The sequence below is a fragment of the Pinus tabuliformis genome, chromosome 6 (assembly GCF_031772625.1).
Source record: "Pinus tabuliformis cultivar Carrire ecotype Pingquan chromosome 6, CPIR1, whole genome shotgun sequence".
Lineage (NCBI taxonomy): Eukaryota > Viridiplantae > Streptophyta > Pinopsida > Pinales > Pinaceae > Pinus > Pinus tabuliformis.
Window position 1 is genome coordinate 398,357,811 of NC_142292.1, and position 21,219 is coordinate 398,379,029.

Consider the following 21,219-nt stretch of genomic DNA (forward strand, 5'->3'; position numbering starts at 1 on the left):
TACAAAAGAATGCATGGAGCTGATGGAAGTGTAGACCCTCTCATTCACAAATGTAAGAGGGAGTTGGCTTTTGAATTTGAGATGAAGGACCTAGGACCAATGCATTATTTCCTAGGGTTAGAGATCTAGCAAAATCCAGGTGAAATTTTCCTCTCTCAAGGAAAATATGTTGTGAAGATATTGGAAAGATTTGGGATGGTGGAATGCAAGCCTGTGACGACTCTGATAGAACTTAACTTTAAGAAGTTATGTGGTAGTGTTGCTGGACCTGAACTAGGAAATGCTTTTGAGTATCATCAACTCATAGGAGCATTGATGTTGTTTGTGAACTCCCATCCGGACATATGTTTTGCAGTTAACACATTGAGCCAATATATGGTTGAGTCTCATCATATACATTGGATTGGTGCCAAGAATCTTCTGAGACATCTTTGGGGCACAATCACTCATGGACTGAGATACATTGCTGAAGATGTGAGGTTGCATCGTTATTCTGATGCTGATTAGGCTGGTAGTGTGATGGATGTTGGAAATAATACTGAGAGGGGGGGTGAATCAGTATTATCAGATTAATCAAACTTTTTAAATGCTCAGAAACATATACGCTACTTCAGTTAAGTTAACCAGCGTGTACACGCTACTGTGACGAAGTAAAACAGCGTATAAGAAGAAAACTCACAATTTAGTTAGCTTATTCTTCAATTAAGTGCATCAGGACATTATTCACCACATTAACAGTAAACATGTGCAGTATAACAGAACAGATAAAAAGCCACACACATGAACACCAAGATATAAGGTGGAAACCCAATGTGGGTGAAAACCACCTGCTGCAAGTTGTCTCTATCTTTCTTTAATATGAAACTTCAGTTTACAATCTTTTGTACTGGTGCAGCCTTATACCAGTACGCAGGCTACAACCTGCAGAAGGCTACAACCTTCTCTCGTTCTCCAAACTTCCTTGGAAGGGAGCTCCAACCCCCTTTGCTCTTGTACTAGCCAAGATACTAGTACGTAGGTGCTGACCTACAATCTTCCTTCTTTCAGATATCACTTTTCATACATTTTCAGACTTGGATATTCCTGAAGCACAACATTACAATCTGAAGACCACAAATCATTCAATTTCCACAACAGATCATTGAAGCATAAAACAACCAAACTTTGAATCACTGAACCACTGAACCCTGTCAATCACCAGTTACCAGAACACAGAGCAGACTACAGAACTCTGCAATAACAGTCAGACCCCACTGTAAACCCAAAATCAAGCTTCAAAAGATATACGCTACTTCAATGAGCAAAACCCGCGTATACACGCGCTTTTACCGAAGCCAACCTGCGTACAGATCTAAAAATAAACTTTCTTAATTTGCAGCTGTACCAGACATTAGTTAGATCCAAAACGTAACATTGCGACAATATGCAGATCTAGAAATACGCATAATCAACCATATCATGATAGTGCATTTCAAACCATTAGATCCCGATCTATCCTTAGATCTAGTCTTCCATCAACCGATGTGATCTCTCCTTGGCTTAGATCAAGCAACCCAGAACCTGCATATCAGATCTCTTTCTCTCTTAGATATTCAAGCCTTGTCGAAAGATGATTTTGCCTAATGATCTTCTTCTCCTTATATAGTCTTAGGCCTAGCTCAATACCAAGAGCCAAAACCATAGTAACACAATACCATCAACTTCAAAACTAGGGATCGACACGCCCGTCGAGACATAATGGTCCGAAATCATAGGCACAACTTCCAAGGACTAACCACCATGGACCAAAGGAACCTTTCCACATACACGCGCTTTTTATGAATCGAACTAGCGTGTACACGCGACTTGGGCTTAACGAAACGGCGTGTATGAGCTTCCTTGGCATGCTGTACTGAGATCTGTCTTCTGATTAAGTTGCCATCACCTGTACCAACCTCTGAGCACCTGTACCATCCTCTGAGTGAGTTGCCATCAAGGACAACACTTGAATCATAATGCCAACAATCTCCCCCTTTGGACTTGATGGCAACCACCACACCAAGTCACTCTCCCCCTTTGACATCAAGGGCAAAGGGCTGTGCTCCCCCTGAGGACATGCTGATACCTCTGCTTGGCTGTGCTGACTCGTGCTCCCCCTGACAGTAGGCCAGATCTGAAAAAGATGTTCTTCAACAAGAACCAAGACTTATACACCATAAGGGACCTTCCTATCACCAAAAGACTCAATACATACATCCATACTCCCTACCAAGAGGGGACATATCAGAAACAACCAATTATATTACAGCATTCATCCCAGGCATAGTGGGGAAACCAACATAGGCCGTTACATGACCTTGACACCATAAAAGAGATATGACAAGAGAGATACATGACATAGAGACAACAGATCTAGACCAAGACTTAGGAAAGACACCAGCAGCATCTGATAAACATCTTGTTAGATCAGCAACCAGAATTTCTTTCTGAGCTCCTTCTCCTGAAACCAACAACCAAAACATCTGAATGCCAACAATGCTTTATGAGACTTTTGAGCTGCTCCCCCTGAACCTGTGCCTGTTGCACTCCCTGAAACTGTGCCTGAAGAATTCTGACATTCCTATTGCTGTTCAGAACTTCAGAGTTTTCCCTTGCTGTTCAGAACTTCATATACGCGTTTTATCCTGTATAAAACAGCGTATGTACGCGGATATTCTTTCTGCAACAAGCGTCCAGTATACACGCGACTTACCCAGCATTAATCCGCGTGTATACGCTCATATCCCTTCCGTAACCTGCGTATACCAACTTTTCTGTAGAACAAACAAACTTCAACAACAGGATGAAGCATCAACTACTCCCAGCTTTTGTCTGAGATATTCAAAAGTTTCCCTGGGCAGTGGTTTTGTGAGAATATCAGCAACTTGCTCCTTAGAAGGAACATACTCCAACTTGACCTTCTGCTCAAGCACTTGTTCCCGAAGAAAATGGTACTTGATTGGTATGTGCTTGGTCTTTGAGTGCATGACAGGATTCTTTGAAATGCTGATTGCACTTGTATTATCACATAAGATAGAGACAGGTGGAGTGCAAGTGATTTGAAAGTCCTGCAAGGTCTGCATCATCCAAAGAAGTTGTGTGCAACAAGATGCTGCAGCCACATATTCTGCTTCAGCTGTAGATAAGGCAATCGAACTTTGTTTCTTGCTGAACCAAGATACTAATCTGGAACCCATGAAGAAAGCACCTCCACTTGTGCTTTTCCTATCATCCACACTTCCAGCCCAATCTGCATCTGTGTAAGCATGAAGAGTGAGATCAGTATTTCTAGGATACCATAAGCCATAGTTTTGGGTCCCTTGAAGATATTTGAAGATTCTTTTGACTGCCTGAAGATGAGTTTCCTTTGGGTTGGCTTGAAATCTTCCAACCATTCCTACTGCATGTGTAATATCTGGTCGAGTACCTGTCAAATAAAGCAAACTCCCAATCATGGATCTATAAGTGGGTTGGTGAACTGCTGCTGATTCATCATTTGCACTGAGGCTGCATCCTGTAACCATGGGTGTACATACTGGCTTTGACTCTTCCATGCCATACTTCTTCAAGATCTGCTTGAGGTATTTGGTTTGAGACAAGAAGATACCTCCTTCATTTTGTTGGATTTGCAATCCAAGAAAATATGTCAATTCTCCAAGAAGTGACATTTCGAATTCTTTCTGCATAACCAAGGCAAAGTTTTGACTCATGGTCTCTTCATTGCTGCCAAAAATAATATCATCTACATAAACAACAAGAATTAGCAATTTGTTATTTTCAACTTTTATATAGAGATTGCTATCTGCTGATCCTTTTGAAAAGCCTTGTTGGTGAAGATATTTGTCCAACCGATAGTACCAAGCCCTTGGAGCTTGTTTGAGCCCATAGAGTGCCTTTTTCAATCTGCATACAAGGTTTGGATCATTTCCAAGAATGAACCCATCTGGCTGCTCAATATATACTTCTTCTTCTAAGTCTCCATTCAGGAAGGCTGATTTCACGTCCATTTGAAATACCTTGAAGTTTTGAAAGCTTGAGAGAGCAAGGAACATTCGGATGGCCTCTAGTCTTGCCACAGGAGCAAAGGTCTCTTCAAAATCTATTCCTTCTTGCTGTGCATACCCTTTACAAACAAGTCTGGCCTTGTTTCTAATTACTTCTCCATTTTCATTTAACTTATTCTTGAAGACCCATTTTGTTCCTATTACATTCTTATCTTTTGGTCTAGGAACTAATTCCCAAGTGTTGTTCCTTTCGATTTGCTCAAGTTCTTCATCCATTGCTTTGACCCAACATTCATCTTTGCATGCTTCTTTCACATTTTGTGGTTCAATGGAGGAGAGTAGAGCCAAGTAGCTTGAAGCTTCTGCAAGTGTCCTTCTTGTTTGTACTCCTGCTTCTTTCTGCCCCACAATCTGAGTTTCTGGATGATTCTTTTGGACATATCTGGATGGAGTCTTCTCTTCTATTCTTGTCTGCTCCTCTGGTTCTTCTTGAGATTCTTCTTCTTCTTGAGGTTCTTCTTCTTCATCATTTCGCCTTTGAGAGTAACCTTCATCTTCTTCAATGTCTTCATGATGAACTTGCCTAGGAATATATCCCTTCTCATCAACCACTATATCAATACTGTCAACAATTCTGCCAAGTCTTTTATTGTAGCACTTGTATGCTTTGCTATGTGGAGAATAACCAAGAAGAATGCCCTCATCTGCTCTAGGTTCAAGTTTGCCAAGTTGCTCATCAGTATTCTTAATATAACATTTGCTCCCAAAGATTTTGAAATGCTTCACGGAAGGAGTTTTACCACTCCAAAGCTCATGAGGTGTTTGAGTGCTGTTTACTCGGACATTTGTTTTGTTAAGAATGATAACAGCAGCATGTGCAGCTTCACCCCAGAAGGTTGCAGGAGTACCTGATTCATCGAGCATAGCACGAGCCATTTGTTGGATAGTTCTGTTCATTCTTTCCACAACCCCATTTTGCTGAGGAGTTCTAGCTGTAGAGAATTCTCTTCTTATCCCATGTTCATCGCAGAAATCGAAAAATTCATTTGATGTGAACTCCCCACCTCTGTCAGATCTGAGGCACTTAATTTTGTGTCCTGATTCATTTTCAGCCAATGCTTTGAAGGATTTGAATTTTTCGAATGCTTCATCTTTGTGCTTCATAAGCCCTAACCAAACAAACCTTGAGAAATCATCAATGAATAATATCAGATATTCTTCTCCTCGAGGTGTCCTTTTCCTAAATGGACCACATACATCTGTATGGACTAGCTCAAGAGGCAAGCTAGCTGATCCTTCCTTTCTGGAAAGTTAGTTCTGGTTTGCTTTCCAAACTGACAAGATTTGCATATGGTGTTGTCTGGAATTTTGATATCTGGAAGATCGCGAACTGCCTGATATTTGCATGCTTTTCTTATTTGTGAGAAGCTTAGATGTCCCAACCTTCGATGCCATAACCAGTGCTCTTCATCCTTGCTAAGATAGCATTGTTGTTGTCCTTCTTCAAATATGTACAGATTATTTGGAGTTCTTTTGCCTTTGAGAACTGTTTTACCTGTATCAAGATCACGAACAAGACATCCATTCGATCTGAAAATAACCTCGGTTTTTTGATCACACATCTGACTGACACTTAGAAGATTATGCTTCAATCCATCAACATACAAAACATTTCCAGCCTTGACCTTTTCTTTCAAAGGAGCAATACCTTTTCCTTTTATAGTTGCAGGAGTATCATTTCCAAAAGAAACTTTCTTTCCCTTTTCTAAAGTAGAATAAGATTCAAGTTTTTCTTTATCACCTGTCATATGTTTCGAACATCCACTGTCAATGTACCATAGATTTTCCTGTCCTTCTGCATAAAACGCTATCCCACATCTTTCTGTCTGAGGTTCTTTTATTCTCCATTTTTTGGTGCTCGTGGCTTGTTCCTTTTTCTCCTGAAACCTGCTCCTGCATTCAGATTCTTTATGACCAAAATTATTGCAAATAGAACATTCAACTTCATTTTCAAGAACCGAAAAGTTGTTATAGGTCCTCTTTGTAATCCCTGTCATACTTCTTTGTTTTTGAGCTTCCCTAGTCATGATTGTTTTATATGCAACACATTGAGCTGCTTTGTGACCAAAGTTATGGCAAGAAAAGCATTGTCCATTGAAGAAGCTTCTGCGGTTATTGAATCTACCAGCCAACTGATTGTAATTTCTATTTTCATCTATTCTTGTGCCAAACTGAGAAGATTTTACCTGTGGTTGGTTGTAGCTTTTGTTCACCCTTAAGAAGGATTGTCCCTGATAGTTTCTGTTTGTAATTCGTCCCTGCTTTACCTGATTATCTTCATTGTTCTTCTGCTCATTTCTTCTTGCTGCATCAAGATAACTTTTTGAGGTGGATGCTTGAGAGGTTTCTCCATTATAGCCCAAACCTGTCTTGTTTAGAGGAGACCGCTGCACATTGATAATCTCATCCAAAGTTTCAGATCCTTTGACAAACTTAAGATTAATAGCTTTTGTTTTCTCAATTTCTTTTCTGAGACCAACAATTTCACCTTCTAGTTTTTCAAGATGTTTTTCCTTTTCATCAATTTGAAATTGCAAAGTATCAATGATCACACTCTTTTCTTCTATGCATCTCTTGAGTCTAGTAATTTCATTATAGAGATTATCCACATCTACAGCATCCTCATAATCATCATCTTCAAATGCCATTAATAGCTTATATTTATTACCTTGTTCATCTTCATCACTGTTTGATAAGCCATCACTATCTTCATGGGTGTAGTAGCTTTTCTTATTTGCACTTTGTTTCTTATTCCATCTAGCAGGTTCTTTTCCTTTATCCTTATTAGGACATTTTGCAGCATAATGACCTACTCTTCCACAAGCAAAGCATTTGAAAGGTAGCTTACCTCTGAACCTTCCAGCACCCCTTTGAAGATTTCTGACAAAATTTGATTCTTCTTCCTCTTCTTCTGGAACATGGCTTGCTTCATAGTAATCTTCTTTTTTTGATGCCTTAAAAGCAGCTTCCCTTCTGTCTGATGGACCTCCCTTTCTCATTTCATAAGCAGTTAGAATTCCATGTAGCTGAGACATAGTGAGAACTTTGAGATTTTCCTTTTCTTCTATTGCAGATACTTTAGATTCAAACTTGGGGGATAATGATCTTAGAATCTTTTGAACTACTATAGTCTCTTTTATTTCTTCACCCAAATTTTTCATACAATTAACAATCTCATCTACCCGAAGAAAATAATTAGCCACACTTTCATCATTATACATCTTGAGGGTCTCATATTGAATCCTGAGAGTTTGAAGTTTAGCTTGCTTTACCTGTTCATCTCCTTCATAGCTAGTGATCATTTTGTCCCATATCTCTTTTGCTGATTTGAAGTGCATGACCTTCATGAATTCTGTTTGAGATATACTTCCTAATAGAGTACTGACTGCTTTTGCATTTGTTTCATATGCCTTTTTCTCAGCTGGATCTGTAGGAGTAGCTGAAGGAAAAGCATAGCCTGTTTCTACAATGTCCCAAACTTCTGTACCAAGAGATTGAAGATATGCAGTAACTCTTACCTTCCAATAATTGAAATTTGTTCCATCAAAAACCGGTGGCCTGATTGATGCTTCTTTCTCGTAGTTGCTCATGATGAATGATCTTCCTTCAAGCGATCAAGCTTCTCTGAAGGACCTGCTCTGATACCAATTGTTGGAAATAATACTGAGAGGGGGGGTGAATCAGTATTATCAGATTAATCAAACTTTTTAAATGCTCAGAAACATATACGCTACTTCAGTTAAGTGAACCAGCGTGTACACGCTACTGTGACGAAGTAAAACAGCGTATAAGAAGAAAACTCACAATTTAGTTAGCTTATTCTTCAATTAAGTGCATCAGGACATTATTCACCACATTAACAGTAAACATGTGCAGTATAACAGAACAGATAAAAAGCCACACACATGAACACCAAGATATAAGGTGGAAACCCAATGTGGGTGAAAACCACCTGCTGCAAGTTGTCTCTATCTTTCTTTAATATGAAACTTCAGTTTACAATCTTTTGTACTGGTGCAGCCTTATACCAGTACGCAGGCTACAACCTGCAGAAGGCTACAACCTTCTCTCGTTCTCCAAACTTCCTTGGAAGGGAGCTCCAACCCCCTTTGCTCTTGTACTAGCCAAGATACTAGTACGTAGGTGCTGACCTACAATCTTCCTTCTTTCAGATATCACTTTTCATACATTTTCAGACTTGGATATTCCTGAAGCACAACATTACAATCTGAAGACCACAAATCATTCAATTTCCACAACAGATCATTGAAGCATAAAACAACCAAACTTTGAATCACTGAACCACTGAACCCTGTCAATCACCAGTTACCAGAACACAGAGCAGACTACAGAACTCTGCAATAACAGTCAGACCCCACTGTAAACCCAAAATCAAGCTTCAAAAGATATACGCTACTTCAATGAGCAAAACCCGCGTATACACGTGCTTTTACCGAAGCCAACCTGCGTACAGATCTAAAAATAAACTTTCTCAATTTGCAGCTGTACCAGACATTAGTTAGATCCAAAACGTAACATTGCGACAATATGCAGATCTAGAAATACGCATAATCAACCATATCATGATAGTGCATTTCAAACCATTAGATCCCGATCTATCCTTAGATCTAGTCTTCCATCAACCGATGTGATCTCTCCTTGGCTTAGATCAAGCAACCCAGAACCTGCATATCAGATCTCTTTCTCTCTTAGATATTCAAGCCTTGTCGAAAAGATGATTTTGCCTAATGATCTTCTTCTCCTTATATAGTCTTAGGCCTAGCTCAATACCAAGAGCCAAAACCATAGTAACACAATACCATCAACTTCAAAACTAGGGATCGACACGCCCGTCGAGACACAATGGTCCGAAATCATAGGCACAACTTCCAAGGACTAACCACCATGGACCAAAGGAACCTTTCCACATACACGCGCTTTTTATGAATCGAACTAGCGTGTACACGCGACTTGGGCTTAACGAAACGGCGTGTATGAGCTTCCTTGGCATGCTGTACTGAGATCTGTCTTCTGATTAAGTTGCCATCACCTGTACCAACCTCTGAGCACCTGTACCATCCTCTGAGTGAGTTGCCATCAAGGACAACACTTGAATCATAATGCCAACAATGGATCGCAAGAGCACTTCTGGATGTTGTTTTTCTTTGGGTTCTGCTTTGATATCTGGATGAGCAGGGAGCAGAAATTGGTTGCCTTGAGCACTGTTGAGGCCGAATACATAGCTGCTAGTATGGCCTCCCGTGAAGCTGTCTGGTTGAGGAAGCTCTTTAGTGAGTTGTTTGGACATGTGATGGATACCACCGTGATCATCTGTGATAACCAACATAGGATCCGATTATCAGAGAATCCCGTGTTTTATGATCGCTCCAAGCATATAGATATCGGGTACCACTTTATCTAGGATATGGTACAACACGGAGCAATAAGGCTCCATCACATTAGGACTAATGAGAAAGTCACCGATATTTTGACAAAGCCTTTGGGGACAGTCAAGTTCTTAGCCTTTCGAGAATGACTTGGAGTCGTGGAGAGACCTTCTTATGAGGGTCCTGTATGAGATGGACATTGAGCTCTGGGAGCTCCAGGGGCCTTGGGGTACTTCTTGGAGCAATGAGAAACCATAGGGTGAGTGGTTCAACCTTCCCCTGCGATACCCCTTGGCGACATGTAGGCAGGATGAGTGGTTCATCCTTCTCCTGCTGAGACATCCTACCCATGCAGTCTGGGACTCATGAGAAGTACCTCTCATCTAGCCAATGAGTAGGGAAATGAGGATAGGGACCATAGTACTACCGATCGACGCATCGTGTACTACCATACTCCCTATGCTAGGATGATCGATATTGATCTGGGATCAATTGGAACTGACTTCGGATCAGTAAGAGTGGTATGAGACACTCTCTTTTGATTGGAACTGACTTCGGGCTAGTAAGAGTGGTATGAGACACTCTCCTTCGATTGGGACTGACTTCGGGTAAGTAGAGAATGGTATGATACATTCTCGATCACTTCTTCTTCTTCATAGTTCAGCAGAGCAAATCAGTGCATTGATGGCAGAGATAGTACAAATTGGAAGATGGATTACCAGATGAAGTTCTCCCTAGTTGAGAGCAATGTTTTAAGATCCGGCCGGCTCAGAATTGACTCGGCCGAGTTGGTCCAAGCCGGGAAAAAAATTTCAACCTAGCAGAAAATTCAGTTCGGTCGGCCGAGTTATGACTGACCCGGTCGAGTTTAGCATGACTCGGTCGAGTCAGTCATAACTCGACCGACTTGGCCGGATCCGTAACTACTCGGTCGGGTCAGTTCTCGCATAAGCATAGTGATTCTCTCTCTCGGATGGCATGGCACTTCTGTCTTTTGGATGGCACAGTACGGTAACTTCGCATGGCTCAGTATGTTGATTTCAGATGGCACAATTTGTTGACTTTGGATGGCACTGTATATTAGCATCTTAGAATAGACCTTCGCACATCACAGTTTTGACTCTTAAGAATTCATCTCTAGCTTTGTTTGGATATGGACCTCGCTCTTTGTTCTTTGTATGGCTATTGACTTCGCTCTTTGTTCTTAGTATGTCTATGGACCTCGCTCTCTGTTCTTCGTATGGCTATGGATATTGCTCTTATGGTTTGGCACTCTCTTATGATTTGGTACTCACACTGTGGCACTTGGCATTACTATACATTCAGTTATGTTTGGCACAATGGTTGTATTATACAGTTAGTTGTGTTTGGCATCATTGTTGTATTATACAGTCAGTTACATTTGGCACTTGGCTTTACAATTGTATTATATGGTATCACAGTTATGTTGGCACTTAGCATCTCAATGTCTCAGTATGGTAGCTATATTGGCATCACAATGGTATACCATCTCAGTCGTATGGTTGATCTTTGCAGTACACATCTTGGCTTACGATAGCATGATTGACCTCTTCTATGTGTATGGTGGCATTACAGTTGTGTGTATGAAAGCACAGTTGCTTCATTAACATAACAGTGGTATGTTTGGCATTTCAGTTTAGTGATTTGTATGACATCATTACATTCCAACAACTATGATCATATTTATATATAGCAACCCTAACATCAAGCATGGAAGGTCATCAATGGCAGTGTTAAGTAGAAGCATCAACAATGAATCTTGTTCACAAACGAAGTTGTGAACAAGATGTATAGGTCCTACACAGCCTAATGTATTAATGAACATTTGTACTTTGTACTTCTCTATTGAAGGTTCGATGAAATTCTAATAGAAGAAGAAGAATTTGGAAACATGAATGAAAATCTTTAAAATTATGTTTTTTTATTAAAAAAAATATTTAATCTATTTTTTACAACAACTGAGTCATTGAAATCGAGCCGGCCGAGTCGATACCGATTCGGAGTCGGAGTCGACCCTCAGCCGAGTCAGAGTTTTAAAACATTGGTTGAGAGGGAGTGTTAAAATTGACAACTAGGGCCAAACTCCACATGTGTCATCTTATTTATGACAACTGATAATTTTCTTGGATTTCTCTCTTCGAGAGGTGTAGGGTTGATCTAAAGATCATTCGATTATGAGATGTACGAATGAAGTTATGAATTTATTTTGATTATGGTCAAATTGTCAAGGTCGACCAACAAACTTATGTAGGCTCACAAGCCCAACAGTCACATCTATTCATCCTCAACATTGCATATAAATAGAAGGTGACTTAGCCTCATTTGGACACACTCATCTTGACACTTCTATCTCTCTCTCCTCATTGATTGGGTATGGATTTCCGGGCCTCTCTCTCTCCACACGTACGAAATTTCAAGAGAGCGAAATTTCAGGAGATCGAAATTTCAGGAGAGCGAAATCTCAGGAGACCGAAATTTCAGGAGACCGATTTTTTAGACAGTTTGACCAAGCGTTGACCAACATGTGTTGACCTCCTTTGACTGCGTTTTTGTGAGGGCTATCTCTGTTTGGGTAGGCCGCATTTCTAGGCACAAAAATTGAGGTTAAACGTTGACTGTTGACTACAGCTAGGGCTGACCACAGGTGGGCTGTTTGACTAGACTTTGACTGTGCTAAATTTGACTGTTTTGAGGGATGTTTTATCTTGTTGTTGGAGGTTGAAGTTGACTGAAGTTGATTGATTTGCTGAGGGTCAAATCTGCCCTGTTGACCAGCGTTGACTTTTCTGGTTAGGGCTCTTTGCTGCTGTTATAAATTATCATATTTGTAAATTGTACTATCTCTCTCTGCTAAACTATTGAAGACTAAAGGAAAATTTGATCAAGGGTTTCCCCACATTGGGTTTTGTCCCTTGCTGGTGCCACATCCTGTGTCCTCTTGTCTTGGCTTGTCTTCTACTATTTATGTTTATGTTCTATCTGAATTTTACTATCATGTTGATGTGATTGCTAATCTGAATATTGATACTGGGCTAATAAAGAAATTGAAGTAAAATTGCTCTAAAGCATAAAACATACCATTGTTGCCTAAAACTGACACCTGTTAACTAGGGAGGTATTCATAATGGTACTTGTTCATTCTCAATCTGAAGAACTTCTCATAAGAAGAGCCTTACTGGCAACTCATATATTTAGCATAATATCAACCAACATTGTCACATAGCAAGGCCTTGAGGGAGGAGATCCTTTCTTTTGATCCTGCTCTTAAGATAGAGCATTGGTTCGTGATATCTGCAACCATATGACATGACTTCCACAATATCAAATGTAACCACACATACCCCATTTTTCCTTTGAGCCATCCATACTTCCTGTAGCAGCTTCTTTGATTGAAAGAGCTTCAATCCCTTGATCTTCTTCACTTTTATGTCATCAAACCATCGTCCTATCAATCCCTTGATCTGCTTCACTTTTATGTCATCATACCATCATCTTATGAATTCCATAAGTTTGGAATTCTTGATGAAACATTTGCTTCCCCTCATGATCGATGAACCTTTCAATGAAAATTCCATCAGAGAATCTTGAGGATGTAAAGTATCCCCATCAGCGGATGTTTCCTTTTGACATATGTATGATAAACCTTGTACTAGATGACCTTGCCACTTATGTTTCCAATGAGATTCCTAAGAGCTATATCCATGACTTCCATAGATTCTAAGAATCTAAACATCTTTCATACTTCTCTATGATGATGTCCCAAACTCTTGCTTTCAATGCTTCCATGATGCCTTGATGCATCCCATTTAGTGAAACATGATAGCCATATCTTATAATAGAAGACTTAGGAATTTGAAAAGAACTTAGGTGAGGAAGACTATCTCAATAGTGGAGATCTATTACTTCCTCCTTCTTGGATTTATTCTTTTCATCTTCCTCCACTTCCTCGGTGATGTGGGATTCTTCTCTTCCTCTTTTGTTATTGTCCTTCTTGAGCTTAGGACAATCTCTCCTATAGTGCCCATATTCTTGACACCCATAGCATTGTATTTTAGCCATGTTCTTCTTCTTTTTTTGAGGACCAAACTTTCCAAATTTTCCCTTTCTTTTTGTCATTGCAGCATATGCTTGATTTTTCTCACCTGCTCCCACATCAGATTTGGCCTTTAGTCTAGATTCTTTAATCTTGCATAGTGACCATAGATCCTGGAATGGAGTAGCTTCTTTCTTCCCATAAATACTTGAAGTAAAGTTACCCCACTCCTCTGGTAGTGCATTTAATACAACTGTAGTTATTTCTCTATCAGACATGACTTCTCCCAGATCTTGTAGTTGATCTTGGATTTCAGATATCCTCATAAAGTATGAGGCTACTCCATATTCCCTTGACATCTTCAACTTGTAGAGTTCTTGCCTTAATTAGATGACTTCTCCAGCAATACTTACGGAATACAACTCTACCAGTTTGTCATAGATTTCTTTTCAAGTTTCGAGTTTAGATACATATGGGATGAGGGGATCCTTGATGGATTCTATGAGAATCCTTTGAGCCCTAACTTCCCCTTTCATATACTTTGCAAAAGATTGAGCATCTTCCTTTCTTGGTTTAGTGACAGATCCTATGTTCCATAACCTAATTTTCAATGATATTCTAATTTGTCCTTTTCTTTCATGCAAGATATTTTGAAGCCTCAACCAATTTGTTGCTTTCCTTGCAAAAAAGACATTTTTATAGATTCAGATACTTACTTGATAGAATGCTCCTTCTCCTTGGTGCTTCCTTGATGTTGATGATGATATAGAGAGTAGAAAACTTCTCCTTGATGAGGTACTTTTCTTCAAGAGTGGTCCTTGATCCTACATAGAGTGAGATCTTTTTGGATCCTTTGATGAAGATCAATAATTACCTCTTAATGGTGTCTTCAATGGTAAGCACCTTGATTCGTAGATCTTTTCAATATTGGCCTTATTTTCTTGATGATGATCCAAGACTTCTTTGTAGACTCCTTCTTTGATCTAGGGTTATAATTCTTCCGTTGTAGATCTTGTCTTAAAGATGATCTTTGCTTTGATGCCTTCCTCGAGATTTGATCCTTGAGTGTCCCTTGATAAGATGCCCTTCCTTGACTATATCACCTTAGCTCTCATACCATGTTGAGAAATCTAGGGCATAGCAAATAAGTGATTTCTCTTCTATTAGTAACTGCATGTGAATGGTTTTAACTTCTTTAGATTGGGATCTTCTTTTACTTAGGTTATTAGTGTTCTTCATCAAACAACTACCAATGCATAAACCATAAAGAGACAAGAGACACATAATATCTTCTTCTTATAGAGATCCCAATTGACGAATACCAAGACCAAGACCCTTGACCTATTTTCTGCTCCAAGACCAGGACCTTTGACCTATTGTCCACTCCAAGACCAAGACACAAGATCCTTAGTCAATGATAGTCAACCTTCTGCTCCTTCCTCCTCCTCGGATTCTTCTTCAACCTTGGCTTCCTTCTGCTTCAGACCTTTGGCCTTCTTGAATTAGGTCCGCAATATTTGTCCTTAATTCAAAACCTTCTTGACTATCCCTTCTTCCACTTTGGCTCCCTAGGACGATTGCACTTCTCCTCGGTTTCTACTGCTGCAACAGACTTCTCCTCGGCCTTCACTACTGCAACAGATTACTCCTCGGCCTTCACTGCTGCAACAAGCTTCTCCTTATCCTTTACTGCTGCAACAGACTTCTAGCATGTATAGAGTTTTTCTGCCCTTAAAACAGCCCCAAAAGATACCCTAAGAACCTTGCTCTTCTTTCTTCTTTACTTCGCAGGTTGGGAGGCTTCTCCTTTTACCCTTTTCACACTTGTATTTCAGATCACTATTCCACCAAAATTCTGTCTCAGAAGTGATGCCGAGTAGCCCTATTTATAGTTGTTTCCTCCTTAAATAAGCCGACATGACTGCAAGCTGAGCCGGCGTGTCATTTGATGGAGATATAATTATCCTTCTTGAAGCTGACTCGAGGAGGAGACTTTGCTTGGTCTTCAAGAGGCTTCCTATACATTTAATGACTCATACAAAAATGTAATATGCCCAAGAAGGGTCCTTCATACATGATATAGACTCAAAATGACTTTTATGACTAGATGACAAATCCTAAAGGCTCACAATGGGAGCCATTACTATAATAAAATTCCTTGCTCATGAAAACCACGAGACAAGCATTACAATAATTTTATTTTTCCTCTTTTTATCAACTACATAAAATCATAATTACACATGTCATAATGAAGACCGAACCTATTCACACTTTTCAACACAAACAGACCATACTTTTGACATATGTAAAGTTCAGAGACTGACAACTATCCATTGCCTGCATGGAATAGAATTGCTGCTTTCCATGTCACAGCCTATCTCTGACTTCAATTAATTGAATAGGTAAAGGAGAATGTGTTGCAATGACTATAGTTTTCTGTTTTAATGTCCCTGTTTACATTATTTCTCATGGAATGACCTCATCATTCTTGGTGTTTAATAAGCAGGTTTAGGTTCGGCTGCTAGAGCTTTGTTTTCTGATTTTTATGCTGGTGCGTTAATTAAAAGCTGTCTTGTCTGGATCAAAACTGATATTTCCTTGCAAGTTGGGGCTTTTTGATCTTCAGCAAGAAGTTTTTAATCTGGAGCATACAGAAGTTGCACCATTTGCTGCTATCATCTTCCTCATTGAGTAAGATACAGTCATGTTGACGTGCAAGGGAAATCCTTCTGGAAATGCAAGAATAAAAATGGTGACCATATTCTATTGATTTCATCTCCAACCTTGATCTTGCCTGCTTGAAATATGGGATTCCCGACTGTAGTGTGTCGACTGATATACTTATCTCTCAGCAGAACTGCTATAATATGGCTGATGTGCCATACCTGAAAATTCTCACAATATTCACTACTGCCATGCCTCTTACCTTTCTAATGTGCTGCAACTCTGATGTCAATACCACAAAATCCCACTTCTGGGTTCTGTTACTAAGGACCAAATGCTAGCAGGATTCTTACCTCATAATTTCTTGGCTAATTCTGCTAATGTAGGGTATTCAAAACAGGAAAATGGTCTTCTTTTTTTGAGAAATACACACTGGAATTGTGCCTTGACTTCTGAGGCAGATCTGCACATGGTGATAGTTCTGAATGTACCACTGAAAACAGTCTTCTAGGCCGAATTCCTCAAAATTTGTGTGCATGGAGTATGCTGGAAGTGACACCAGGAAGATCTGGAAAAAATAGTCTATTCTTCTCCTTTAACCAAAGTGATTCTTCTGTTCTGTTGGACAAAGTGTCTCAAAATGCCATGCACTTTGAGGGGTAACACTAGGGAATATCGCCCCATGCTGGCGAAGAGCCAGCCTAAAGTGAGGTGGACCACTGAGGTGACCATAGGTGGTGTTTTCAAATAGTCCCAGGGTTTGGGCTTGTGTTTAGTGATCAGACTTGTTTTTTGTGCATATCTTGGAGGTGACAGTGTCATATGATAGAGCTTCTTGTGCCAAACCCTAACCATAACTGAAACTCCTATCAAATGACAAAGCTCTTTTAATCTGATACCATCTTGTAGAAGTTTTCCAGCAATGAAATTTTCATTAGCCATATGAATCTGTCCTCATGTTGCTTCCAAGAACTCCACTTTTGCAGCGTTAAAAGCAATACAAGGCATCAAGTATCATATACCATTCTTGCTTGAAAGTCGGGGCCTACCTGGGCTCTAATACCATCTTAAATGTATTACCTGCAGGAGAAATATAAACAGATGCATGCACACATAGATCAAAGATCAGATCTAATGTGGAGACCCTATCCCTGGAAGAACCACACAAAGGTGTCTTCATTAGGCTTGGGCAATCCAGCCAAGACTGTGGCCAATCTGGCCAACTACAGCCACTTGAGGGGATTTAACACTGGAGACAATGAGCGTGTTAAATAGGTTGCCAACGCATGAATACCATGGGCTGAAAGCATGTGCAGGTTTAAACCAAATACATTGGATTATTTCTTGAGTCAACAATTAACCTAACATTTTGTGAGGTATATTCCAATATGGCATCAGTGTTGAATGATGTCTAATAAATGTTTGAAGTTGTCAAGAAACCATTTATCAATGTTTTAGGGTTCAAATTGGAACTGCTTTAGGTTCATTGAACATTCCCTTTAATGGCAATGTGTTTTTAAGCCATTGTGAAAACACCATCAAGAAGCATGGCAACACTTTTGTTCTAAAGAACATGATTATCTTTTTCACTGCCTTTATCTGGGAGAGATCTTGGCATTCCCACTTGCTGGTGTTCACTGACCGTGTTTTCTTGCCCCATTGATCTATTCTCTGGTTATATGTGGACTTTAAAAAATGTCTTTTCTTATTTCATCTTATATTTACTTTGGACCATACTCTGGTCACCTTTCTTTTACAATGACATTTTTCAAGATGGAAAACATTCTAGAACATTGGATTATTTTATATTTAAATGGTTATACAAGACTATTTGATTGTTTAATCATACAGATGACTAAACAGTTGAGGCCAGGTTCCTTTCAATCTCTAGAAATCACCTAATCTGTGCAGCTTTTGTTTGTGAGCATTGGCAAATGATGCCTACTTATTTTAACATGTCTGCCTTTATTTCCCTTATACAAGTCGTATTATATTTGACAAAGAAGTTCTCATCCTCCTTATTGGTTTACTGCTCTTTATTAAATCAGGTGCAAGAATATGGGTGTTAATGAGGAGGATATAATGTCATTATCTCTTGATATTTGGAGTTGTGTGCAAGAAATTTCAAGATGTAATGTTTGCCCTCCTGCGCAGGTATGATTCTGAGGAAGCTAATCCTTTAATGCTGTCATTCTCTTCTTTGGTCTGTACAATTTTGGTTTCAGTTTGTAAAGGATAAAGGAAACCAATATTTGTTTTATTCGTCATATTTGTTGGGAAATATTTACGAGTGTCCACATAAAATATTGACATGCTTGTGACGCTTTCTGTTCTTTTGATACACAACCATTTTAAGAATTCCTAATCTGGAAATGATTTTTGTATACACATTAAAGGCTATCACTAACTTTTATTTTCTGTTGAAGGTTCTTGAGCCAACTATGGCAGTTATGCGACTATCAGTTCAATACTGTACAGAGGAACTGCAGAAGACTGTTTTAATTAAAGCTATTGACACACTTCCAGTAAGGAATCAAAACTGGTCTAATGGCACATCAATTGCTTCTGTTCCACATCAGGTTATTGGGAATGCTTCTTTGAACTCAATTGATAGGCCTAACCAAGACGAATGGAAAATTGCTCTCTTTGCCTCAGTAGTTGTATCACTTCGGCCAAAGATTGTCCTTCATAACAAGAAGCAAATACTGGAAATGTTCATTAGTTCCCTGCTTGGGAAGGGAGATAGTATTATTAAAGAGGCAGCATGTCAGGCTTTGGGTTCTATGATCAACAAATGTCCGGTTGAAGTTGATCATGCCATGCTGGGGGTTCTTACCCTAGATCAGGCTATCCATTCAATTTTAGAAGATAGCTTGTTAAAAATTGTAGGAAATCATGTGCCACAGGACCCATCAGAAATGACCAGCAACAATATGCGTAGTGTCGAGCTTGGAGACATTCATGATGACATTGGTGTGCAGATCCAAGCAGTGACGGCAGTGGCATGGATAGGAAAAGGCCTAGCAATGAGAGGACATGGAAAAATTTCAGATGTTGCAGTGCTACTTTTGAATATTTTGCGATCAAGTAGTTCTGTCTGTGCTATATCTTCCCAAAATGATAATTGCAAAATAGACATGGATGAGATCAGAAATAAGAAATTTTTGTTAGCACAAGCAGCAGCAGATGGATTAGGCATCATTATGAAAGATTCCAAAACGTCTCTCAACAAAGACTGTTATGCATGCATACGGCCTCTTTATAAACAGCGTTTTTTCACCAGCATGATCCCAATTCTAGTTTTTGCTATAAGAGAATCTGGAGCTTCACCTTCAAGGTCTATCCATGAGAACCTGTTTGCAACTCTATTTTCCTGTTTACATTGTCTAGAGACTGAAGTAAATATTTTTATTTTTTATTTATTTTTTGTTCAGGAGATTCTGTCAAGTTTCATTCAAGATGAAAACAAGTGATTATGACTTATGGATCTACATCTTGGCTTCTGCCTAACATGTTTTTTATCCTGAAAAAACCGTATCTCAATAATTTCCAAATAAGATTTTAGAAACATAACATAGATGGTATGGTCTGTGACTTACTAGCAATAGATCATGATTCATAATAATTCAAGCATAACCTGCTAAAGTATTACTTCTAATATATTACTAAAATGGTCGACTGCTAGAACACAGGACAATACTATGACTCTTAGCATCCACTGTTTGCTTGGGAATCACGTACGATTTACACATGGATGATGTAGGAACCTTCAAATTAAAATTAAGTATACCTTTTAGTTCCTAGCAACACAAGTACTAGAGTCCGGACTCCGCACTCTGCAATGCAAAGTCATAAGAGTTCAATGCTGATGTCATCCAAATTCCAATTGTTTCGTGCAGAAAGCATGTCGTATCTTCTAGGACAGACAAGTATTCACCTCCTAGGACAGTCCTATCACTATGACAACTACAATATCATGCAATTGTTACCAACCTTTAATCATCTAAGTAGCAGGGATGTATGTACCCATACCCTTAGTATCCAAACTAGTTTGGGGTCAGGTATGTACCATTGTGTATCCCTGCATATCCACCTGAGCCAAGCACTATAGGGTACTTCCTCACTAAATATGGAGAGGTAACTCAATTCAGGTACATGTACCCCAAAATTGTGTACTTCAGGTGTGCTTTAGGCATGAAACAATTATTTTTAAAACAAAAAAAGACCCTATAATGAAAAGAAAATGGTGGGTCCCCACCAAAACCATAAACCATCATTTGCTGTACCTTTTCACGATCTAATAAACCTGAAGGTCCAAAACAATTTTTCACATTTTCATTTTCAACATGAAGAGTGAAACATTCCAGCAGTGAAGGAGGAGGTTAGGGCTTTTTCTGCTATTTTTCTTGCAGAAACTCGTGGAGCAGATATCCTGTTTTCTAGTTTTCATTTTGGAAATTGCTTTAGGCATTTCTTTAATATGCTTGGTTTAGAGCTTGAGAAATATTAATGAGAATATTCAAGCTTACTGTTTTTCTAACCATTATTCAATGTCGAATGAGAATCATTTATGTTAACTGATTAATGACAAGTGCTGATTTTGAAGTTGGTGATTTGAATGAAGATTCTCATTTGAAAATGAATATGAATAATTGTTGATATAAATAAATTTCAATTTTTTAAATTGTTTTGTTCACATGTATAAAATTTTATGTTGTACCCAAAACGGACTCGAGTCACCTGTTTCAAAAAGTGTTATATTCGTACCCTTGCACCTAGGCCACATAGAAAACCTTGTATCTTGTTAAGTTCAAAACCTAAATGGGCATTATGGTTCTTCCATTGGACTTAATTGATCTTTCTAAAACTTACATACTCCAAAAACTTCTAGGGTTTTGACAAGGATTAAATCTAATATGGTACATAGCTTGTTGTTGGGCTTTTCATGTCTTAAATCTTTCAAATGCTATCAACAAGCATTCATATATGGCAACATTCAAGATATCTAGCAGCCTTAAATGACATGCTAAAC

General features: G+C 39.1%; 1 protein-coding gene across 2 annotated transcripts in view; it reads left to right on the top strand.

Annotated features, from left to right (window-relative positions):
- LOC149258983 (MMS19 nucleotide excision repair protein homolog) overlaps positions 1 to 21,219 on the top strand; it is a 419,217-nt gene that overhangs the window by 250,687 nt on the left and 147,311 nt on the right. For both annotated transcript variants that reach the window (XM_089417142.1, XM_089417149.1), the window contains 2 exons: positions 18,236 to 18,341; positions 18,614 to 19,524. In XM_089417142.1, coding sequence (XP_089273268.1) covers positions 18,236 to 18,341; positions 18,614 to 19,524 — 1,017 coding nt within the window. The remainder of the gene's footprint in view (positions 1 to 18,235; positions 18,342 to 18,613; positions 19,525 to 21,219) is intronic.